The 25,980-nt window shown below is 25.6% G+C and overlaps 1 protein-coding gene across 2 annotated transcripts; it reads left to right on the top strand.

Annotated features, from left to right (window-relative positions):
* The first annotated feature begins 9,154 nt into the window (after positions 1-9,154).
* Positions 9,155-21,848, top strand: LOC145834874 (mitochondrial assembly of ribosomal large subunit protein 1-like). 2 transcript variants are annotated; one of them, XM_082942398.1, is made up of 7 exons: positions 9,155-9,327; positions 11,637-11,784; positions 15,351-15,452; positions 18,938-18,999; positions 20,737-20,840; positions 20,965-21,119; positions 21,607-21,848. In XM_082942398.1, exons 2-7 carry the CDS (start codon positions 11,750-11,752, stop codon positions 21,806-21,808), a joined length of 660 nt encoding a protein of 219 aa, XP_082798524.1. In that variant the 5' UTR covers positions 9,155-9,327; positions 11,637-11,749; the 3' UTR covers positions 21,809-21,848. The 2 variants fall into 2 exon arrangements, with proteins under 2 accessions (XP_082798524.1, XP_082798523.1); XM_082942397.1 differs by having other exon boundaries at positions 20,701-20,840.
* The last annotated feature ends 4,132 nt before the right edge of the window (positions 21,849-25,980 follow it).

Raw genomic sequence — 25,980 nt, 5'->3', positions numbered from 1 at the left:
GATACAAACTAAAATAAAATTTAAAAAATTAAGATTTTTATCAATTTGATGACGAAGTAAAAAACGAACTGATACAACGAGGTAGGTTACAATAAAGAAGGCAAGCTGATTCTGGGATGCCTGCTACTCTCCTTGATGCTGCGAACATAGTCTGTGATGTGTGTAAGCTCATAACAGGAAAAACCGTAAAAAAAGCTATTAAGTAAGCTGATTAAAAGCCTAGTGTTTAAAGTAGATGAAACACTTCCATATGATTGCTTAATTGATAAAAGATTTTTCAAAACTCAACATTGACTTACAGGAGAAAGATGTAAGCAATTTTATTACAATAGATGACGAAACAAGGCTGAATGAACAGAAAGTATTTTAGAGGAAGTTAAGTAGCTAACGACGATTTAAACCCACGAACTTTAAAGGTTCTTTATGAAACTAATGATAAAAACTTTGGAAAACAATAAGAAGAGTTTAAATTTAAGGGTTTAAAACAGATGTTGTTGAAGACCATCAATTTTAGCGCACAGTTGTGCTCTTCCTAAGCTGTATCTGGTGCTAGTGAGTACTACGAAGAAATGAAGGCAACGTTCGAAAAATTTCACCGCTTGCTCTGCAAACCAAGTTATACGAAAGAACAATTCAAATAGAGAAAAAACGTTTAACGAAAATTAATGATAAGTTTACTAAGAAAAACAAATTTGTGTAATCTGTTTACATGTTTTTATTTAATATCATTGCCACAATTTCCAGGAACACTTTTTTTGAGCTGTTGTTTTAGATAATTATTCAATATGTTGTGAACTTTGGTTATTGTTAGTCATATTATTAATCAATATTATTTTTTAAGCTATTTAATTTAAAATATTGTCAACTATTAAAATATATTTTACACTGAGGCACTATTAAGTATATATATAACATAGTTTTACAAAGTCTCAACAAATATAGAGTTTAGTTAGCATTTAGAATATGCTAACTCGATATATTAAATGAATTCACAGTATTATTAAACTTTCAATTTTCCTTTGTTGAGAATTTTTAATGCGTAACTAAACAAAAAAACGTAACCAAACGAGTCCGTAGATTTGCGAGAGGTGTCTGTAGCTATTAAATTTTAGACACTTTAATAATTTTCTAAACTGTAGAATAAAAGCTACTACACAAAATATTCTATTATTAAACAAAAAGTTTTGCAACTCAACTGAAAAAAGTATAGTCACGCCTCTGGTTCATGGTTTCCAAACTACCGTCCGTGGGCTAGATCTTTTCGTTAGAAAAGCTTTTAAATTAACAAAAATCTTTTCAAAACAAAAAACAGAGGTATTACATAATAAGTACTTGTAAAGGTGCTATTTATAGAAGATTTTTTTGTTGAAATGTTATTTTTTACAATTTAAAAATAATAATTTATACTTTTGTATAATTTTTGAAGATTCCCGTGACCTGCAAAGATCTTTTATTAACAAATCAGCATTAAAACAAGATTTTTTTCTGACCCGTCACTTATAAGAGCTGTCGAGTTCCATTCCAACCCTTGTTTTAATTATAAGTATTTTTTATTTAAAAAAATGCTAGAATTTTTTTTTTCTTTTTATTAATCTTGAATGTTTTTTTACCTTAACAAAATGTCTGTTTTAAACCAAACAAATGTTAATGTTTTATATAAGAAATAGTCCTGTTTAAATCATTTAAAATTTGTTTGTCATAACTTGAGTTTTTGTAAGTATATTCTGTTTTTAATTTTAATCTAACTGATGTTTAATACGCTTTTTAAAAATCGTCATACGTCAAATTTTGACACATCAAGTACAAAAGTATCAAGTTAATAATTGCTAATTTTTGATAATCTTAATTTATAATGATAATTCTTAAAAACCCAAGTTGCAGCAGACATTTAAATGTATGTCGACTTAACAGTTGTTTAAAAAATTATTTTAATATACAAAAAAAAACTTAAGAACTTATGAAATGAACGGTTGTTAGTTAAAAGTAATGTTTGATGTAAATAAAAAAAATATCAAGTAAATGCTAATTGAATAAATATTGTTTAAGTTCAATAGTTAATTAATATTCCAACGTGTTTTATTTTAATTATGATTTCTTGTCAATTAAATAGAGATCATCAAAAGTCAAGAAATCGTAAAAGTGATAAAGTTTATGTCCTTGACAAGACGTTAAAAGGTATCCGTGGAGCACGACTCGATAACGAAAAGGTTTTTTTTGACACCAGGTCCTTAAACCAAAGTTTTTGAGCGCTTTTTTTGTCGTTTAATAAACTGTTGTTGTATATAAAATTCTTCAAATAAAGTAAAATTTCAAAGGACATATAAAAAAAAGGTTAATAGTTCAAAATAAAGCTGTTATTATTTCGAGATACAAATTATAAAAATTTTTGATCAAAAGTATAGATTATAAGATTGGCTATATCTTTAATTATTGAATGATTTATCGCTTTAAAGATTGTTACAGACTGCTACTTGCATTAGTAAATAGGCTGTAGAGTAAAAATATTATTTGTCATTACATATGAAGTTAAAGTACAAATTGAAAGAAAATAAACGAAATATTTATAATAATATCAAATTACAAAGCAAATTAAAATATTCACACTAAAAAAGAATTGATATTGCAAAAATACATTTTCCTGGACAAGGCATTAAAAGGTATTCGTAGTGTGCGACTCGATAACTCAAAGGTTCTTCTTGTACTAGGTTCTAGGACCAAATATTTTGAGCGTCTTTTTGTTGTAGTTCATTTAACTATAGTTTTCAAAACATCTCATCTTTAAAAGGAGCCTTACTTCAAAGTTAAACTAAATTATGTAGGTATTAAAAAAAAAAAAATTGTTGAATAAGGGAAAATTTTAACTTTGAAAATGAGCAATAAAAAAATGCAGAAGTTATGTTTTTAGCAGGGTTGCTACTCGGTCAGGAAAAGTCAGGAAATCAGGAAAAGTCAGGAAAAATTTTTAAAAATGACAAAAGTTAGGAAAAGTCAGGAAATTTGATAAAATTTAAAAAAAGTCAGATTTTGTCAGTTTAAATTTACAAAATTCCTTGTTTTCCAAAGCCTCCAAATGGTAAAAATTAATTAAAAGTCCTTTAAAGTCAGAAAAAAATTCCAAAATTTTCCTAGAAATTTACAAAAATATTTAATTTTATTTTCAATGGCTTCATCTGGTATAAATTAATAAAATATCCATTACAAAACTGCAAAAATTTTCTATTAACATATTGAACAAGTACCCTACTTAAACAAGCAGATTTTGTAAGCTTTTTAGTATTGATGATCTGTAGCAATGACACTTCCATAGTGAAACTGATATATACACTAAAGTTTATCTAGCATTATTTTAGAGTCAAAGTGTTTTTTGTTTAAGTAAATAATTGAGTTCTTTATATCTAAGCAGTTAGTTTAGTATTTTATGTAACAAGTTAATGTGTATACTTTACCTCTTTATAATTTTTCAAAAGTTGTTTAAATTTATAAAATAAGTTATAAGAGAGGTATATGCCAAGATAAGTTTACTTATTACTTGTATTTTTTGTAGAGTAACTTAAGTTTTTATAGTAAATAAGAAAATATTTATTTGTTACAAATTTTATGCTAAATGAAAAAAGGAAAATTTTATAAATGAAAGTAAAAATTAATGAGTGCCAAAAGAAAAGAAATGAAGCCCACAAGTTTTGGCTTAATTAGAGAAAAGATTCTCTTCAACAAGTGTAGTGGCAGCAGATAATAGCGATTTAAATAAAATGAGGCAAACGATTTTAACTGCCAAGAAAATAAAGCGGAATGCAGTTCAGATGAAGGAAACCATATCTTCATTAGATGAAGAGGTTGAAGTGCTAATAAAAAAACGGATAAAATAGATTTTAGTACATACATTTAAAAAAACAGTATTTGATTTAGTTCTGTATTGTTTTAATGTTTTAACTGTAAAAGTTTGTTATTGTTTTAAGGTTTGAGTTGTGAAAGTTCCTAATTGATTAAAGGTTTTAATTGTAAAAGTTCCTTATATGTCGTTTCGTTTATTTAGATACATTTATGGTAGGAAATTCTAAAAAATTGTGTTCTTTATTGTTTTAAGGTTTCAACTTTAAAAATTTGTTATTGCTTTAAGATTTTAGTTGTGAAAGTTTGTTATTAATTCAAGGTTTTAATTGTAAAAGTTCCTTATTTGTTGTTTGTTTATCTAGTTACTTTTATGCTAGGAAATGCTAAAACATTGTGTCTTTTTTCAGACAAGCTGTGTTTATAAGGTAATAATAAAAATATTTTGCTGATAGAGCTGTTTATTACAAACATCAATCATACACAGATGGTTTAAATGATGTACTGGAAGTTTGAATGATGGAATTTAGCAAAAACTGTTGTTTTTAACCTTTATTAAAATTAGATTGAAAGCTTTATATAGTTTCAATTGTTAGATTATGTATTTTAGAATAAGTTTAATTTGAGAGTTTGATTTAGAAAAATCAGGAAAATTTTGGTAAAAAATCAGGAAAAAGTCAGGAAAAGTCAGGAATTTTTTCTCAGCTTGATCAGTGGCAACCATGTTTTAGTATCTTGATATCTTTATCAAGAAAACTTATACAAGTGCTATAAAGTGTTATTATTTTTTACTTTGAATTAAAAATGAATGTTACGTCACTATAGTATATATTTTCACTTTTTTATATTAAACTAAAAATGCTCTGTTAGTTATTATAATGTCTTTTTGAAAATGACTTATCGGCACTAGTTGTAGATTTTTAAGCAAAAGTATTGCTGATTTCTTTTGTAACTTTAGAAGTATAACTTCGAAAATAATTAATCACGAAAAAGAAAAAGAAATCCAATAAAAAAAATACTGTGCTTGAAACTATAGATTTGAGGTAATTTTAAATTAATTTGTATTCTGATATCTTTATCACATACTTTAAAAGTTGATTACGAAGGGTAATCCCCTTTTTAAATCCTTTGTTTCACATTCATTTCATTAAACAGAAAGATTTTCAAAATAGTCTACAGATTAGTTCAATTGTTATAAAAAAGGCGACTTTATTTGCTTGTTTTATTACCATGTAAGTTCACATTTTTCTTGTTGCCCTCTGGGTTGCAACTTTATTGGAATCCTGGAAAAACCTTGAATTTGACAATTTAGGCAAAAAAAACCTGGAATTTAGGAAATTAAAAAAAAAAAACTGGAAAAACCTAAAATTTTAAACAATAATCACTAAAAAAACATGGAAATTTAATAATTAATTATGGTTAACTTCAGGTGAGCACCAATATCAAACTGAAAACATAATACATTTGATGTCTTGTTTAACCATAATTTTAGGCTAATAAAACAATACTTTGTTTTAAATAAGCTATATTTTTCTAAAGGTAGAAAAACATCAGAAGAAACCCACTCTTCTCACTCTATAAATTCATAGAAAGAACTAAATAGATATTTTATAAACTAAAATATTTAATCAATTTTATTTTACAATATCATAATCAATATATATTTTTGAATTGATATAAGCACTTTATTTTCTAAAATAAAAGCAATTAAATAGTTTAATAAGTTTATTATTTTATAATATATAAGTTTAATTTTAGTCCTGTATTTTCAAAAGATAAATTTGAAGCCTAAAATTATGATTAAATAAGACATCAAATGTATTATAATTTCAGCTTGATATTGGTGCTAACCTAAAGTTAATCATAACTTAATAATTTTCATATGTTCAGCAGTAAAGTTTCGATTTGACTCAAAAATCTATCTTATATATAGAAATTTGTTATCAATTTTTTTTAAAACTTATTTTAAGTAGCTTGATAGTGTCTTTTCAATGTTTTTATACTATTTAACACAGTTTCTTACCTTAAACTTAAGATTAAACTAAAAATGTGTACTTTTAAAAACCTGGAAGAAATTAGGAAAACCTGGAAAAAAATTTTATAAAAGGAGTGGCAACCCTGTGCCCTCTCTACAACACCAACCCTGAAAATGCAATAAAAAGGTCAATAATAAAGCAAATGAAGTTGCCTTGTTAGTAATCTACAGACAACTTTGATTTGAGAGAACTTTAATGTTTCTTTCAATTTAGCTTATTATCCAAAACCACAACAAGGTATATTATACTATTCACAGAAAACATTTATCTTTGCAAGAGTTTGAGATATGATGTTTAAAAAAAAAACTATCACTCTTCTCAACAAGAAAACCTTTAATCTTAACATTAAGTTCATAGGATTTGATGTTTTATGAAAATCAAAAATTTTTCCTTTAATATTTATTAGAAATTTTGTTTTTAAAGTAACATTACAGTATCTTATCAACATAATTATTCTATTCAGGGTTGCCAAAAAACCTGGAATAACCTGGAATTTGACAATTTTGGCGAAAAAACCTGGAAAAATCTGGAGTTTTAGAAGTTTTGAAAAAAGAATCTGGAAAAACCTGAAATTTTATCATGTTTAGTAGTAAAACTTTGATTTGAATTAAAAGATCTATCATATATAAGATGACAATTTTTTTTAAACAAATTTTAAGTAGCTTTACAGTATCTTTTCAATGTTTTTATACTATTTAACACAGTGCCTTACCTTCAAATTAACTTTAAACTAAAAATAGACCCAAAAATGTGTACTTTTAAAACCTGGAAGATATTTGGAATACCTGAAAATATTTTTTTGAAAAAACAAATGGCAACCCTGTGATAAAAAAATAAACTAAAAAAAAAATTAACCCATGCAAAAATATTTCTGTGCAAAATTCTCTGTTTTTGCAAAAGTGACTCTTCTTGCAAAAGTGTCTTTGTACAACTTTCAATGACTTTTCAATGTGGCCAAAAACCTAGAATCCTGGAAAAACCTGGAATTTAATGCTTTAGGCTAAAAAAACCTAGAATTTTTAACAATTTTTACATGAAAGTAGAAAATTTTCAATGTGAGTATACTATTTAAGACTGTATTTTATAGTACTATTAATTTTAAACTAAATATAGAGCCAAAAATATGTACTTTGAAAACCTGAAAAAAATTCTAATTTCTCAAAAATCAGTTGCTACCCTGTGTTTTACAAAACTAGTTTTTCTCTTAACTCTGAAAAAAATACCAAAAATCAAGCTTCTTTATTTTTTAATCTATTAACCTCAAATTTTAATGAAATGTTCATTGCATTGTTGAAAAACATCCTATTGTAATAAGAAAAAAAAAACAGTTTTATGATCAATTTTTTCACAATTTGAACTAATTTCATCGAGTTTTAACCAAGCAACAAGATGCTTTTTACAGATTTTAAAAGTTAAAACTAATTTTCTAGATATAGCAGGTAAAGTCAGAGGTAACAATAGGTTCCTTATGGGGGGCTCAAACTAAAACAGCAAAAAAAAAAAGACTATTTCACTAAAAATCTATCTTCTATGTTTTTGAGATAACTTACTCAAACTTGCAGGAAATGTTCCTTGCAGTATTTAGAAAACTCTGTCGGAACAAAGTTATGAAAAAAGAAAGTTATAAAAAAATAAACAAGAAAAAAACTGTATTTTTTTTATTTTTTTATTATAAATTTTATAATTTTTGTTTCTAGTTATTCACTGCCTTAGTTTGCGCTTTGCATAATGAACCTATTGTAGTGTCTGACTTCAATTGGTTATATCTCAAAAGTTATTTTGAGTTTGAAAAATCTGTAAAAAGCAACTTGTAGCTTATTTTAAAAAACTCAATAAAATAAGACTGAAATGTCTAAAACGTGATTAAATCCTCTATACCCTTAAATAATTTAAGTTTAAAAAACCTATTAACAAAAATAATGATAATAAATGTAGATGAAAAATATGCTCTGAAATATTACAACCCCTTCAAGCAGATAAAATATATTTCCTTTTTTTTTCTTTAATTTTTTTATTGTAGTAGGAACCCTTTATAACGCAGCTTTTATAAAAAACAAAATTTAACCATCTTATGAAATAAATTATTCTTTATACATTATTCTAAAAACTATTCAAAGAAAACCAATTGACTGCAATTCCTCATTGTTAATCTTCTCTGTAATTCTGAAGTTTACTGAACACTATCTACTTCTAAATTTTTTAAGCTAAAAACTCAAAAATTTTTAATGAAATTAAAAAACAAATTTATTGACTCAAAGTTATTTTCAAAGAAATAAAAACAGGTTTTACAATTAAAATCTTCCTTTTTATGATTTTGAAAGTTTTCAAAAGAATTGAATGATAAATTAAATAACAATTGCCATAAATTGTAAAAGATTGATTTTAAGTGAAATAGTTTTTTTTTTCATTTTCTAGCTGAGCCTTCCATAAACCTATAAAACTTTTGTTTTGTAAAAAGCAACTTGTAACTTAAATATAATACTCTCCCTATGGCAGTAATTATCTGATTAACTAATCAAATTATCTGTTTCCTCACTTATCTGGCCGGAAGAGTAGATTTATTTAGCTTAGTCAGTACTTTATTACATCAGCGTGTCTAATTTGATATCAATAACTAAGCAAGCAGTTTAAAGTAACGTGACAATGCTTTAAAATATTATAATTCATGTTTTTTGCGCTATACAAATATAAGATTATAAAACCAACGGCTACTTCAAAAATCTAATTTTTAATTGCAATGAAACCAGATTGCATTTAAGACTACTGCCAGGACACACCTTAGCATTAGTACACAACTGGCTGGATGAAACAAAAAAAACAGTAACCACACCAGAAAGTATTTCACAACTTTGATTCCTAGAGTTTTATGCTACAAAACAAGAAAGTTATGTTAAACAAAGCTCCATTCTAATTTAGAAAGAGTAGGATATTAGTTAAACTGTTCAGGATGTAATTTGTTTCCAGTAAATTAATTTTAAACTTTACAAAGTTTAGTTTAGTTTTTGTTGATTTTAATTTTTGGTTTGTTGAAGAAAGATGAAATAAATTAAACTAACAGATAATGAAGTGTACATTAAATTATATGGATTCATAGTATTAATTAAATAGATTATTAAAATAAACAATATATTGTTCTTATTGGCTTATTTACATTATTTACGATAAATGCTTTCCAAACATCGTTGGATAAATGAAGCACTGTAATAGGAAAAAAAAAACTAAATCTTAGTCACAAAAATAGTATATAAAAGTTTGCTTAAATAAATAAAATTATTCTGATTTTTAGTAATAAATTTTTAATGGACCTGAAACAAGAGTTCAATAAGTGGCAATACAAATTAGTACTTCCATTTGAATCAGAAAGACTTTGCACAATTGTATACAACTCTTTGCGCATAGATATCGAACCAAGGCAACACGAAATATCAAGAGAACTGTCAATAAACGGAAACGTTTTACAGTGGTATGTCAATTTTGTTACAAAACGTAAATTTCATTAAAGTTCAGAAAATATGCATATATTGGTTCTTTCTTTACAATAAGCATTACTTTTTTTTACAAGCTTAAAGAAACAGGAATATTTTAAAGAAATAAAAGTTATTATTTATTGATAGCAAATATAGCCAAGACTTAATTATATGTTGCTTTTTGAAAATGTTTACTTTTTAATTTTGATAGTTTAAATATATTAAGGCTATTTAAAAGTAATTGCTTTTTTTAAATCAACTATAGATTTTATATGAAAACTTGAACAATAAACTATATAAACCATTAAAATAAAATTGAAATTTAGTCAAATTTGTAAAGAAAAATCTTAAGTATTTTCATTGTTGTTTTTATAAAAATAAGAGGTTTACAAAAAATTTTTATTGTTTTTTTTAACCATTCAAAATATAAGTTTGACAAAAGATCCTAGCAAAAAGTTTGCTGGTATATATAATAATAACAAATTATACAGTATCCTTCTTTTATTACACTGACATATGTTTCTGTTTGTTAAACAAAAACACACTCAACTGAGCTCTGTAAAAAAAATAATACTGTAAGGAAAGAATAGAAGCTCAAGTAGGTATATACGTATGTGTCCATTGAAAACAAAAATAATTGCTAAAGATTTTTATAGGTTAATAATAGATTAAATACTTAATGTTATTTATTTTTACTTAAAGTTATTTAATTTAGATTTATTAATTACAAGTATTGTATAGATTTATAACATTTGCTTTTAACATTAAGTATTTTATCTATTATTAACCTATAAAAATCTATAGCAGTTATTTTTATTTTTAATGGACACTCATATATACTTACTTTAGCTTCTATTCTTTCCTTACAGTATTTATTTTTTTACAGAGCTCAGTTGAAGTATGTTGACTCGTTTAACGCACAAACACATATGTTAATTTAGTAAAAGAAGGGTACTGTATAATTTGTTATTATTATTCCTTTTTTAGCTTTAAAGCTCTAATTTTGAGGCAGTATACCTTAGATAGTTAAAAAATGACAAGTTAAAATTTTAAGAAATATTGAAAAGTATAAAAAAGATTTTTAAAGTGGTTTTTTGACAGACCAAATAATTTTTATTTTTGAATTATAAAATCTTTTAGGCGAATTGTTTGTATCAGAATCTTAAAAAAAAAGCTACAATATCTAAAAAGCTAAATAAGATTTTTTGATTTTTTAAAAACTGGCTTGTAGTTTGCTCTTATATAAGAGCCAATGTAGTATTTAGTAAAAAAAGTTTTTGGACACCTCTATGCCCTTAATTTTACAAACATAATATTTCTCCTTAAAGAAATCCTATAGTAAAAAGGGTGTTTGATTTTTATTGTCAAAATTATTGATAAACTTTTAAGGAATCTGAATTTTGTTAGCAAGTTTTTATATAAACTTGAGGTAAGTTTTAGTCAAAAACTTTCTATAAATAATAAACACAGAAATTATAAAAGTTTTTTTCATTGTTTTTTAAGCTAAAAAGGTCCATTAAAAAAAAAATATTTCTTGCACTCTTAATATGTTATGGAAGAAATTTAAAATTATTTAAAAATAAATTTTACAAAGGTCTATTTTTTATTCAAAATAAATTGAATTGAAAACTTTTGTTTTTTACATCAATTGTATTACAAAAATTTGAATTTTTTTCTTTAAAACAATATGAAACTATACTTTTAAAAACTAGTTTTACTATTCATTTTGCACCTTGTATAACACAAATATTAAACCATTAAATAGAGGTGTTTCATGTATCATAAAAGTTTAAGGTTTTAAAATTGTCTTATAGTCAGGAAAATATTTTTCTAAATCTACTCTAGTATGGCATTGAACTTTCAGTTAATCAGTTTGTTTAAATAAATACTGTTTTAACAGAAATTAATTTTTTATATTCATTTAATAAAAGTTAAATAAAAAGAAAAATTAACACATATTATGTTTAAGTTACCGAGTTTTTAATATTTTAATTAATGGATAGATTTTTGAAATACGAAAAAATTAAAGTAAGCATCTTAAGCCCAAGAAAGAGTTTAAAAACCTTAAAAAACTTTACCAAGATGTTCGCTGTTTGGAAGTATTTTATGTATGTTGTATAATTCATTTTACTAAAAATTTAAGTATAACTTAAGTACCATACATGTCAAAACATTGTTTATAAATAGACTCTTTGAAATTTTAAATTTGTATGTTGTAAGTTGTACTAAAATACAATATTTGATTTATTTTTGTATTATATATTCTTAAAACATTAGTTATGGTCTAAAGTTTATTTATTTTTAGTCACTGGAGATCTACTATTGACAGAACTCTTCGAGTTGCTGTAAACTCCTTTTTTGAAAACGTTGATCTTATACTGAAAACTGTTGAGAGTTTTGATCCACAATACACTGAAAATGAATAGTGTAATTAAGTTTATTCTATCTCAAAGGTAAGTTATAATTTTTTAAAGACTAGTTTGAAAAATTTAGCTTTTATTAAGAATTTAACTTCTGTAACTTATTTGAAATTTATTGTTAACTATATTTTTTGTTATAGTTTTGCTTACAGTGTGTAAACTATTCTTTTAACTAAACATTTAAAAAAAATTGTACCTTCAAAATACTTGGCAGTATAGTACTTATCAATGATTATAATAAATCTTATTAAAAAAATACTTATAAAATGTATACCTCCAACTCAGTGCGCTTCTAAGTTCATGTTTTTAACTGTATATCTTTCTATTAGTAGGGGGTATATTGACAATTTTTTGTCAATTGACTAATTAAGTTGTATACATTGCTGCCCAGGCTCTTTTGGTAAGGCTTAGCCACCTTAAGAGAGTTTTAGTTTCACGCGCTTTTCTCATGCTTAAAAAAACTAACTAAAACCTTCCATAAAAATCATATGTTTGTTTGTCTCAATTATCATTTTAGCATGTTTAAAACAATATTTCGAGTTAGTTTATAATGTATAAAAGAAGAAAACATTTAATGAATAATATAGTTACAACTTTACTAAATCTTCACATATATACAAGAAAATTAAAATAACAGTTTATTAATAAATTGTTTAAAATGTCTACTATTGTTCAGGCTCATTTTTTTTCAAGTGTTTTGTTTAAACTTCAAAAAGTATCATTAACTGTACAACATTTAAATCATGTTGAAAAAAGGTAGAAGACATTAATGTCTAAATCTCAACTTCTTTGCTTTGATAAATCCTTTAAAAATAAAACAGTAGAACAAAGTCATTGTTGCAAGTTTCTTTTACTTTAGCTAAGAACCTTTGTTTGGAATTAGCATTTATCTAGAGTGCCAAAATCATAATCACTTTACCTGAAACACTGTTGTTTTAATTTGGAATTAATTTCTTATTTAAAGCGGATAGAACATTTGAAAGTAAATAATAGTGATAGATGTTTATTAATTGTAATTGTCAAAGTAGGTAATTATGTTTTTTGTTTAGTTATCAAATGTCTACTTTCTTTCTGCCCTCTTTAATCTGAAGACTGAGGAACTTGGTTTTTATTATAGGTTTGTTTTTGAGCCAGTTCGACTTAAATGTTCAAGGTTAAATTTAGACTGCATCATAGTGATTACTACCTCAGTAACCATATCTAGTTAAAATACCGGTTGAATCTTACTTTTTAGGGTCTTAATGTCAGCAAGTTTTTGTTTCTCTGTACTAAGAGTAGGTAATGTAGGACCCACAAGCCAAAATGTTTTGCCAACAGAAATTTATGGTCAACAAACACACTTTTTTGGTTTTTGATCTTATTTTATATAGTTTTTACTAAGCTACAAGATGTTTTTTACAGATTTAAAAAACTCAAAATAATTTTTGAGATATAGACGGTCAAAGTCGGAGGCAACAATAGGTTCCTTATGGGAGGCGCAAACTAAAACGGCAAATAACTAGAAATCACTAAAAATCTATCTTCTCCTACGTTTTTTGAGATAACTACCTCAAATTTTCAGGAAATGTTCCTTGCAGTATTTAGAAAATTCTGTCGGAACAGAATTTTAAAAAATTAAAAAATAAAAATTTTATAACAAAAAAACAAAAAAAAAAACTGTTTTTTTTGTTTATTTTTTATATAAAATTTTTATTTTTTCAAAATTCCTTACGACAGAATTTTCTAAATATATCAAGGAACATTTCCTGAAAGTTTGAGGTAGTTATCTCAAAAAACGTAGGAGAAGATAGATTTTTAGTAAAATAGTCTATTTTTGCCGTTTTAGTTTGCGCCTCCCATAAGGAACCTATTGTTGGCTCCAACTTTGACCGGCTATATCTCGAAAATTATTTTGAATTTTTAAAATCTGTTAAAAGCATCTTGTAGCTTAGTAAAAACTATATAAAATAAGATCAAAAACCAAAAAAGTGTGTTTACCCCCCCCCCCCCCCCCCCCTATGCCCTTAATTTATGATCTTTAGAAGACACTTGTTCTATTTTTTTGTTCAACAAGTGTTTATCCATCTATAATGTATTTAAAAAAATTACTTTAGGTAATTTTTCTGGTCGTTAGGCCAAATTAAAAAAAAAGTATTTTGGGGACTCTTTTTGTTAAAAAAAGTTGTTTTGTCCACAAAATTTTGGAAATTAAACTATAAAAACAAACTTTACTAGAAAAATTTGATGAAATTATAATAAAATAAGAACTTATTTTTAATTAAAATAGATTTAAGGGAAAGTTTTAAACTAATTTTATTTGAAAACTGATTTTTTTTTTGCATAAGTTATGTTCCAGCAAAAAAAAATTGTTGTGGGCTGTACATTGTTCACGGTAGTCTAACTAAGGGTTATGTTCATTTAATTAAGTATTTTTTTCCCATTCACTGTATAATTTTGGCTTTGAAAGTACATATTTATTCTAAATTTAAGTTCACTAAATATAACTGTCTAAGTTTACGTCATAAATTTTAATTACTTCATTCTTAGCGTATAACTAACAGGGTTCGTGCGCGTCAGGCTAAGTCAGGCTAAATCAGTTTTTTTGAAAAAAGTTGTAAAACGTCAGGCTAAATCAGTTTTTATGTTTAAAAATTTGAGAATCTCAGTTTTTGTCAGTTCAAATGCATGAAATCTTTTTAATATCAAATTGAGATGTGAATTTATTTCTAAATAAAGATTTAGTTATTAAAGACAAAATCAGTCAGTATTTGTAAAAATAAGTGCTTAAAACCTATTGTTGAATCTCTAAATTTTTTTTAAGAATCTTCATTATTTTGTTTTTAGTAGATTATATACGTCATAATTATAAAAATTCATAAAAAAGTACAGTTTAAACATTACAGTTTAGTTCAACAACTGTTTGTCTGAATTTGTTTACATGAGCTTTGTTTTTCAGAGCTTAGTTGGTTAAACTGTTTTAATTTCTAATATAAAGGCTTTATACCAAATACTTTTTAGATTAATACTCTTAGCAGTTTGTTAAGTCACATTTCTGTTTTAATAAAAGCTTCTGGTCCAGTCATGTAACTTATAATTGACGAATTCAAGTACTAATTGACACGAACCCTGTATATGGGTGATAAGTGGTGGATGTAACTACGCAAAATTTAATAAAGGTATGAATTCATTGAAACAGAAATTATAATGACCAGTTAAAAATATTCAAGTTGCTGGGCAAGCGATTGATAGATGTTGAAAAATAATTCATTTAAATTTTTATTTTCTTTAAAAGTAGTTTTGTGAATACTTTTATTGCGTTAATTTACTAATTAAGACCCCCCGATACCCAAAATGCCTTCTGAAGGTGATTTTTTCTACTTTGAAAAAATGTCAGGCTAAATAGGTCTCTGTCAGGCTAAATAAAAAGGAATTTCGCGCACGAACCCTGAACTAATATAATGTTAAAAATTAAAAGTATTCCTAAACTAATTAATGTTTTTTAAATTTAGTTTTTAACTGAAAGAAATTTTGTGAAATTACTTTGAGCTACTTGTTAAAAGCTAAGGTTTCTACTTACATTCAAATATATATACATATACAAAACTTTAAATAAATTGTAGATCTACTTCACTAGTTGTAAGTGCAGTCAAAACACAACATAAATTTTCATCATTTTTTCATGAAGCATCAAGAAGGCATCAAAGTTTGCTAAATATTTCGCGGTTAGTACTTTATTGGTTTATTTTTAAAATAAAAACAGCTATTGTAGTATGTAAATTTTTCTCAAACTGATGCACTTGTTAAAATTCAAATACTGACTAAACTATCCAAATTTTTCAGGAAAAAAAAACGTGTTAACCTTACTATTGTAGAAGTTATACAATAGATATTTTGATTTCTAGCCTACCTTGCTTTTTTGCATAATAAACATTTAAAGTCCTTATATCAATTTTTTTTCGATAGATAACTGTGTTAAGGCAATGTGTTAAGATGTGTGTTTTTTTCTGTTTGAGTTCCACCAAGAAAAGACTTCAGCTTCTTTAATTTCTTTGGCAGATAAATTTTTTTCAGCAAAAAACACTTAATTTCTGTCTCTATCTCTTGATCATTTGAATCTTGGTGCTCACTTTTGTGAGTGTTTGCACTTGTTTCTGATTTAAATGTAGAATAAAACGACATAAAGTTATTAGGAACATTATTTTTAGGTAGTTGAGCTTTAGGTTTATTAGGCAGTACTAGAGGAATTTGACCACTTTGACCAGTCTCATGACAACTATAGTTTTTTACTCCTGAATTCAGTAGCCTTATAACCTTCTGTTTGAGATTAGCAGGGAAAAATTTGAGTCGATACCATGGATCAACAGCTGTTGTGAGTAAATACAAGTCGATATCATGTAGATTTATTAGTGTTCTTTAATTAGTAGCATAAAACCTTCTTTTGAAAGCCTCTTTTACATTCTCTGTTAAGGTTGTAGAACTACTTTGGCCTGGTGGACTATAGTTTTGTTGTTTTTTTTTTTGAATACTGCTGCATGCGGGATTACACTTGACAGCAATGCGTTGTTTTTACTACACTGCTGCGTTACTAGGTAAAAAGGTTCGAGCAGTTCATTTAGGAGGCTAACAAGTTTCCATTCATCAGCTGTAAGAATATTTTTGGGTTTAAATTTGTTGTTAGCCACGTAGTTATGGACACTTGTTTTTGAATTTTCTAGTCTTTACAGCATAAGGTAGGTTGAGTTCCACCTTGTTTCAAAATCCTGCACAAGTAGCAAGGCTTTTTGTATTGACACTGATGAACCTAAAGTGACCTGGATTTTTTTAAGTTTCTTGCACGCTGTAGAAGAATGATTAAAGTGGCCAACAGTTTGACGGGCCTTGGCTATTAACACACTTATGTTATTTTCTGAAAACAGTGAATCTCTAATTATCAGTTGAAACGTGTGAATGAAACAGGGTACTGAAGTGGATTCTAAGAACAACATACCAACCTTCACGTTAAATGCATTGTCGCGCAGAAAATTTTGTTGAACAGTTGCTGCCTCTTAAAGTTTTAGTAACCAAATATTAAATGAGCTGTATTTGTAGAGTTTTTACATTATTTAATATAATTAAATGATAATAAACAGGGTTGCCAATTTAACTGGAATCCTGGAAAAACCAGGAATTTGACAATTTAAGTAAAAAAAAAACCTGGAAAAGTCTGGAATTTGGGAAATTTTGAAAAAACCTTTAAAAACCTGGAATTTTGAACAAAAATCACTAAAAAAAGCTGGAAAAACCAAGAATTTCAACAATTTTCACATGTTTAGTAGTAAAATTTCGATTTGACTTAAAAATCTATCTTATAAATAAATAAAAAATTGTCATCATCAAATGTTTTTTTTTATTTGAAAACGGATTGAAAGTATCATTAAAGTATCTTTTCAATGTTTCTACACTAGTTTTTTACCTTAAAATTTCTTAAAGAAATTTAGAAAACCTGGAAATAATTTTGAAAAAACGAGTGGCAACCCTGTAGGTATTAACATGGTTTGCATTCACTCAGGACAATCCTGGCTAGTTTGAAAATTTTGAAAAACTCAGGCTAGCTTTGATATTTATATAATTCTTAGACTCTAAATTTATGACTTTTTCTAAAAATGATGTTTTAAATAAGTCTTTTTGTCATTGTTTTGGCACTTTTTGATATTTGTGCATTATTAATAGTGATTTTTTCAAGTTTTGGCCTATGTTAGTTTTTTATACAATTTTTCTTATAAACTTTTTTTAGGCTAGTTTTTGCCTCAAAGAGTAGCAACCCTACTAAAACTATATTCTGGAAAAAGCGATTGAGCTTAAATACAACTAGGTTTACGTAAATATTACTAATTTCTTATCTCAATAGATATTTGTTTAAAGAAACTTAAGTTTTTAGATAATTATAGTTGAACTAAACGGGTTCAAGTATACCACTGACTTATCAATAATAAGTCATCAAGTTTAGAAGTTACAACTATGTAAAGAAATTTTTAAAAAGAATTAAATACTAATGGTAGACAATATACAAGTATTTGAAATCCTTTACAAATAGAAGAAAAACATCGACGAAACACACTCAGGGAATCTCAGGGAATTTTCAAACTGTAGAAAATCTCAGGGAAACTCAGGGAATTTTGGCATTTTTCTTTTAACTCAGGAAAACTCAGGGAAGTTTTGATTTTTTCTCTAAATTTCAGGGAAGTTTTTGAAAATCTCAGGGATTTTTTTTTCTAGATCTAGAATGAGGTTTAGTTAATCCAGTTTCAATATTTTGTTCAAAAGTAGTAATTTTTATTATTTAAGTGGTTATTTAGAATTTTTTTAGCCTTGCGGCTAGTTCTTCAATATTCTTAGTATTAACATTGTAGTTTTTTTAAGTTTTAAATTTATATTTACTTAAGTAAAATCAAACAGTTTAGAGAAATGAAAGTTGTTGTTAACTATTCATTGAAAAGTTCTAATAAACTTTTTATTTTTAGTTACTTATGTAGTTTAAAAAACACTATGTTGTACTATTAGTTCTTATTTTTTAAACAATAAAGTTATTTGTTATTTGTTTACAACTACTTGTTTTCAGTAAAAAAAATTAAAATGAATACAGATTAGTGTTGTATTACTATTGTTAAAAAAATAGAGGTTAAATTTTTGTTTATAAATAATAATTTCAAAAGTAGTAGCAGTAATGGTAATTAATTTTTTAGTGTGAATGTTTTAATTACTTTACAACGTCAATTAAAATGTCAAACAAATTAAACTTTATTCTTTTATGTAGAAAGTTAACTAACAAGTTTACACAAAGTTGTGCAAAAATTTAGTTTTTAATTTTTAATTGGTTTAAACCTTTTAAGATTGAGTTTTTGAAAACAGTTTTTTTCATAAATTTAATGCAGAAGCATACACATACAACCTTCCTTTTGTTATTAAAGAAGAAAAATGAGAATGAGGTATTAATAATTTGTGTTAGAAGAATACTCAGGGAAACTCAGGGAAATTTAAGGTTACTCAGGGAAATTTTTGGTCACTCAGGGAAGATTTTTTGGCTCAAAGAGTGGCAACCCTGCATCGTTGACTTTCTTTGTATTTGGAAGGTAAATTCAATAAAACATATTTTTTAGACAGTAACTTAGTATTAATTATTGGTAACAAAGTAATAGAAAATGAAATAATAATTATTATGTATTAACAGATCGATGATGACCACAAGTGCAAGTTTAAGAAAAATTAATGATCATAGTTGGAGAAGTAGAGGTAGGATAACTTTACCTAGATCAACTTTAGGCTTAGATTAAAATAGCTAATTAAATTAACTTGTTAAATTAAGGCCATAGGGGGGGGGGGTGTAAAACACTTTTTTTTTACAAAAAATAACTTTGGCTTATATATGAAAGCTTAAAATAAAAACTACAAGCCGGTTTTTATAGAATTCAAAAATATCATTTAACTTTTGAAATATTTTATTGATTGTAAAAAGCTTCCGATACAAGCCCCCTATGTCCTTAATACAATACTCAGAGTAAAAATTTTCCTGGAAAAGCCTAGAATTTGAAATTTAGGAAAAAAAGACGTAAAAAACCTAGAATTATATGATTAAAAAATAGGAGCTTACAATGAATTCATGGAATACCTCGGAATTTTGATAAAATATTTTATGTAAAATGAGGAAGTTAAGTAAGAAATACCTACTATCTACAACAAAAAATATTCAGAGCTTTATTTTGTATAAGATACATTTAAACTAACATTATAGAGTCTTACCAGTAATTTTATAATATAAAAAAAAAGTTTTAATTTTGAGTTTAATTTTTTCTTTAAAGAGACAAGAAAACTTGTACTTTAAAAAAGCTGGAAGAAATTTCTAAAATATCATTGGTTACCATGAATATTAAAGGTTATAAGTATATAAATGTTGTTACCTTGAAATTGAGAACAAACATATTTAAAGTATAGTTTATGTAATTAATAGTATAATTTATTTATATAAACTTTATATCAACTGAAAATTATCTTTGAATATTATTTTGTTTAGTTTGATAGTATGTTAGCTTTGAATAAAAGCTGAATTAATTCTCGTTTTAATTACTTTTTTTTTAAATACAATGTAAGTTCAATTGTTGTACTTTCTCTAATTTAAAAAGTATTTAAAATCCGTTTTGTCAATTACTTAAAGATAATAAGCTAAACTTATTATTTCAAACAATAAAAGTTATTTTAACATGTTTTTATAGTAAAAATCTATCTTATTAACTGTCAAGTCTACGTAGTAGGTTGTTTATGTCATAAATAATATTGTTTAATATCAAGATCTAAAATATATAGTCCTCTAGAATAAAAAACGTGTTTAAACTTGAGTCTTTACTACTATTTTTTTTAATTTATCATAAATAAAATCAAATATAAATTGTTTGTGTTATTATGTTACAGTTTCATTATCAGTATTTATTTTAATTGTATGTGCATCTAATGCTAACAAAAAATATTTTACAGTGTTGCATTTTAAATGAATTTTTTTTTAATAAATATTTTTTATTATGCTATACAAAGCAAATTGTAAACGTAGATTACCTTTTTTTTTTTTTTGAAGAATGAACTGGAAGTTTTTATTTTCCTAAGTTTGGTCGTAATATTTTTTGTTAAATATTAGAACTTAAGATTTTTGATAAAAAGCACGAACTAAGTCTTTCATTAATAATACTAGTTTATATACTGAAGCCGTAAATATGGATGTTGTATGTTTAAAAAATTAAACCAATAAAATTGTGTAAAGGAAATTTTTTATCAAAAATAAGAACATTTTTGTTAAATTATTTTCTAAAATATATGCAAGGTGTCATCTTAAATCACAGTTTTTGTTAGAACGCAACTAAAAAAAAACTTACAATTACTTATTAATTTTAGTTATTATCAAAGTATATACTAGGCCTCATTAATAACTTCTTATAAAAAAAACAGATGTAATTTCTTTGGATGATATTTACCGACATTTAGTTCAAGATGATGCTCAAGATATCGCAGTTTTAGAGCTTTCACCCAAAGCAAATTACGTCAAATATTTCATTGTTGTCTCTGCTAATTCAAAAAGGCACTTAGAGGTTTTATGATTTTCCTTTGAAATACTAAGCAAAAATAAAACATTTTAAAGTAGTGTAAAACATTGTACTAAATTTAATTAAAAGTATAAACTTTATTTTGTCTACTGTTTATCTTTTAATTCAGTACATGTCCGAATCTCTCAACATTTTATACAAACGAAGCAAGAAAAAATCTGACCCATTTTCAAAAATAGAAGGCAAACGATTTTCAACTTCTTGGCATTCATTGGACTTTGGTAATTCTGTAGTGCATTTTATGATGGAAGATGAAAGAAAAAAGTTTGTAAAACCTTAAGTTTTAATACAATAACATAAGCATTGCTTATTGTAGCTTATTTTGCTGCACTAATATTTAGTTTACAAGTCAACTAAGTCTTATTGAAAAGTATTAATGTATGCGAGTTTTACTGTTTGTATTTTAATATTTGAACAAAATAGTTTACTTGGTTTAATAAAGCAAATAGTTTTAATTAAAATTAATTTCTACAGCTTAAAACTTAATAAAATTTGTCTTATGATAATGTAATAAAGTATCAATTACACTAGTTAATGTAAGTTAAATCAACAACTTTATTAAACAGATATTAAACCAATGAGTTAAAAAAATTGAACACAGCTAATCTAAAAAAAGGGCAGAATCAAATAAAATTATTTAGAAATCAAAATAAAAAGTAGAAATCATTATGCACAATTTAATTAATAGATTTTTTGTTTAAAAAAATAATTTATAATATGAATATTGTTTAAGCCTTGTATTTTTTGATAGGTATGAGTTAGAAAAATTGTGGCTCTTGGGTTCTAAGTTCGATAGCCAAATACAAGGTTATTCAGAAATGAATGATGCAAGTTTTCTCGATGATTGGGATGCGTACGTTGATGAAAATGTTGACGAATCCGTCAGTGGCATAGACTTCGTTGAAGACACCAACAATGACAGCAGTTTTGATGAGAATGATTATGTTGTGTAAACTTTTGTGTATCTTAGGCAATTTTTTGAAATAAATGCGATTGAAATGTTTTTCTAGTGTTATATAAATTAAGGCGATAGATCAGGTGTCCATTGAAAGTAGTTTAGTGCGTTATTTAAGTAAAAACAAGTTTAATTCGTCGAGGTCAAAATATATTTTTAACATAAAACGTTATTGTAAGTTGTTATTTTAACAACTTCCTTTTATGATGAATATTCAAATTGAAAACTTTGCTTCAAATTTTGGTCTTAGAAATTATCATTTGAAAATAGTTAGGTTAATAATTAACATGAAGCATAAAAATCAAAATTTTCATTAACTTTTAATTTTATAGTAATATTTACTCTTTATTTGCAGTTAACTTTTAGACAGAAACGTTTAAGGTTCTTTTTTTTTTATAAATACTTATTCTAAAATTCATAACAACAAACCAATTATTTAGCCGAAGTAAGTTTGCACCTCAAAAAAAAGAAGGTTGAAATGCGTTTAAAAAAGTAAAATTAAATACCTGCAGTAAAATACATCGAACATGTCATACTTCCACATTTTTGATCTATAAAAAGGATTATGTTGATAAACTCAAAGCACTCTTAAATTTACAACTGTCTAATACAGTGTTCAGCATACTACGGCCCATGAAGCAAAAATATGTGGAGCAATTTTTAGCTAAAAGCTTTTATAACATTAAACTTTTTTAGTGGTAAAAACTACAATTAGTCTTTTAAAAGACTTGTAGCTTATTTTAAAACCATGTGGTGTACAAATCAATAACCGAAAAGTTCCTTTGTACACTTGGTCCTTAGACAAACTTTTTGAGCGCCTTTTATCGTTCAATAATAAACACAAGATGCTCTAATTTGATAATGCTTTATAATTGCTTACTCTGTCGTATTTTTTGTTTAAGTTACTATTTTCTTTTGATTAATACATTAATTTAGACAACTCCGACCTGCAGAAAACTTTTTCTTAAAAGTTCAACTTTGTTTTGGAAAATTGGCTGTTTACTTTTAAAAGGCTGCTGACCCCTGGTCTAAAAGTAAAAACTAGTCCGACAATTAATAACGTTACTGATGAAAAATATTTTTTTAGGAATTGAGTTATGTTTGAACGAGCTATAAATATACACTAGATGTATAATACATATTGAGTTCTACTAACTATATAATAGTTTTACGAGTGTTAACTTAGCTCGATCACCGATTTTCAAAAAATGTCCAAACTTTAGATCCAATTATTTTCCTTATCTTTAAAGCTAACTAAGATTCTTTATTTGTAGAGAACGCTCCTTTGCCTTTAATTAAAAAAAATTGATTGGATTGGGTTTGACTTTTTGAGTAGGGCCCCCTTACAAAAAAATTTTTTTTTGGATATTTTTACTCCAACTGATGTTTTAGTCAATATATATAAATATTTTTTTTAAGTTCTTACTTTGCTGTGTTTTCAAGGGTCGGTAAATTTCTAATATTAAATAATATATACAAATATGTCCAGTTGTAAATTTCGAAGACCTTTAGTTTTCTAACGGTCACTGAAGAAAAAAAAAATTTTTTAATACACTTATGTTCACGCTTTTTTTTTAGTCTAAACTGTTTTTATGTAAGACATTTATGCACGTTTTACAAAAATTATCACTATTTGAACATGAAATTTCTTTTATGAGGGATTTTAAGTTCAAACAATGATCGTTTTGGTAAAAAGTGTTTAATCAGTTTAGATTTTAAAAAAAGCGTGGACCATTTAAAATAGTCATAATTAAGTGTATTAAAAAAGTTAGTGTTTTTGCTTCAGTAACCGTTAGAAAACTGAGGGTCTTTAAAATTTACAACCGGGCACATTTGTATATATCATGAAAATATTATTAATTTGAAAAAAAACACCGACCTATGAAAACTCAGCAAAGTAAGAATGTTATTAAAAAAGATTAATTTACTTTTATACGCTTTTTACATATATATTTCAATCATGGGTTATGTAAATGTTAACTGCACTGTTTATCAGTTTCCTTCATCTAAATTTTCATTCTAATCTCTCTTTTGAACTATGGTTCCCTAAGTTTTAGTTTTATTTGAAATCGATACAGTATAGTTCATTTAAAATGTAATATTTTTTTATTACTACTAATATGTTTTTTTCAAAGTAAAGGAAAAATGCATTTTGAAAACAGTGTTTTGGGCTAAATAGGTGTACCCAAACGGCAGAGCATACCTAAGAAATGCGTATCTAATCGGCAGGTTACTGTACTTTTATGTTATAATTACATTACACTAATGCTAAAACTTCATTTCGTTAGTTAGTATTTTAGTAACTACACTTTTAAGCTAGAACTAGATTTACACTTTCAAGGTCATTGATATAACTGCTTTAAAAGTTTTAAGTAGTCAAATTACTAACTAAGTTACAGTCGAAATATGATTTTAAAATATCTGAGCTAGTTTTTTATTAATTTCAGCTAACAAACTAATTATTTTAATAAATAATTTTATTTTTTTTTGTTTGTTATGAACGTTGTTTATCTTTTTTTAGTTAAATTTACAAGTATAATTTAAATGTAAATTTATTTAAAACAAGTCAATAGGCTTAAGTTTTTGTTCAAGCATATATTCATTCTACCGCATAAATACCATTTATTTTTTCATGATAAGCTGTCCTGAGTAAAGTTTCATATCGTGTTTTGTTTTCATTTTAGACAAGTTTTTCTTATTCATTTTATTATGTTATTTCAAGTTCTTAATGTTAAATAATACTTTTTTTTCTCTCTTTGTTTTATAACAAACAATAATTAAATTAAATATTTGGTTTACAGCTCGAATACCAGGTCTTTCTATGCACAAAGTCGTTTGACAAAATTTTTGAGCGTTGATATTTTATTGTGTTCTTTAAACTAAACTAGATTGTAAAGAAAAAAAATGTACATACTAAGCGCGACTTTGTTAAAAAAAATTAATTTTCTGGCAATTCAAAAACTTAACATTCATCAAAAAGGTACAAAAAAGGGGCTTTCAAACCATCTAAGCTTAGCGTGTAACTTATGAGCAGCACAAATCCTTTTGAAAGATAATTGTTATTACCTTAAATCTTTTTTGTATTACAATGGTTTTTGCTTGTCTAGATATTTTAGTATTGAATCCATGTTAAAAATACTATATGAACATGTTAATAAAATTTTAAACTATAGAATTTTTGAAAATGGTCAATATTGCCTCTTTTGAGCGTTTTTAGTAAGTGATTGGAAAATAAATAGTAAACGAAAGAGGGATATATTTTAGATAAGAGCAACTGTTAGCATCTGTTTTGTCAAAATGCTTAACAACGTATATTTTCTACTTAAGTTAAGTTTACAAAACTGTTTTGCAAATGCTAGCAGAAAAAAACCTAACTGTCTTTCTTATCAAAACATTTAGGTCATGATGTAACCCAAAACAGAATTACTTATGACTTTTTTTATTAGATTGCATAACTTGAACAGACTATTATTTTTAATTTTCCTTGGAAATAAGAAAGTAATAAATTTGAAGTTTTATAGTTTTGAGGTCACTTAAAGTCTAGTTATTAGGCTAAAAATTCAGTTAATTTGTAATTTAAAGTCTCAAATACATTAAAAAAAATCGTTTTAATAGTTAATGTAAACAAAGTCTGTAATCTGTAGTTACAGTATTCATCTTTACGTTAAAAATAATATTTTTAGCCTAATTTTTGATAATGTAACTCTATAATATGTAAATGAACTTTAAATATTTCACTAAAAGTACATTCGTTCAGTAGGCAAATTTAATGTTTAGACCTGAAAAGTGGGCAATTTAGTCCTTAAGTTTGACAAGTTCCAGTTCAGTTAGTTTGAAGACCAATTATATACATTTAATAAAATTCTTTTAATAAAGTTTTGTTAGGAAAACAATTTGTAATTAGCTTTTGATACATATCTTGTGTAAATTATATTTAATTATTTAAAAAAGTAGTATACGGGTTTTAAAACATTATAGTTTGTTTTGGAACGTACAATGTTTTAAACGCTACACTTCTTTAACACATTAAGCATTTTAAGCTACCGCAATAAAATTAGTAAATGATATTGACCTAAAAATGATAATATTAAGCTAGTCGCCGATGTTTTTTTATAACTTACAATTTGCATAAATTTTTGTAAATAACAAAAAAGTATCTATCTATAATAA

This window comes from Thalia democratica, chromosome 4 (assembly GCF_965202585.1).
Source record: "Thalia democratica chromosome 4, ktThaDemo2.hap1.1, whole genome shotgun sequence".
NCBI lineage: Eukaryota > Metazoa > Chordata > Thaliacea > Salpida > Salpidae > Thalia > Thalia democratica.
The sequence above is the reverse complement of the archived record's forward strand: the minus strand, read 5'-3'. Positions and strand labels throughout refer to the sequence as shown.

What these genes read in the sequence shown, in the direction of transcription:
- LOC145834874 (XM_082942397.1), top strand. Translation starts at nt 11,750, where the DNA reads ATGAATAGTGTAATTAAGTTTATTCTATCTCAAAG. An exon ending in AAGTTTATTCTATCTCAAAG is followed by an intron (nt 11,785 to 15,350) that starts GTAAGTTATAAT and finishes AATAAATTGTAG; the next exon opens with ATCTACTTCACTAGTTGTAA. An exon ending in AGTTTGCTAAATATTTCGCG is followed by an intron (nt 15,453 to 18,937) that starts GTTAGTACTTTA and finishes ATGTATTAACAG; the next exon opens with ATCGATGATGACCACAAGTG.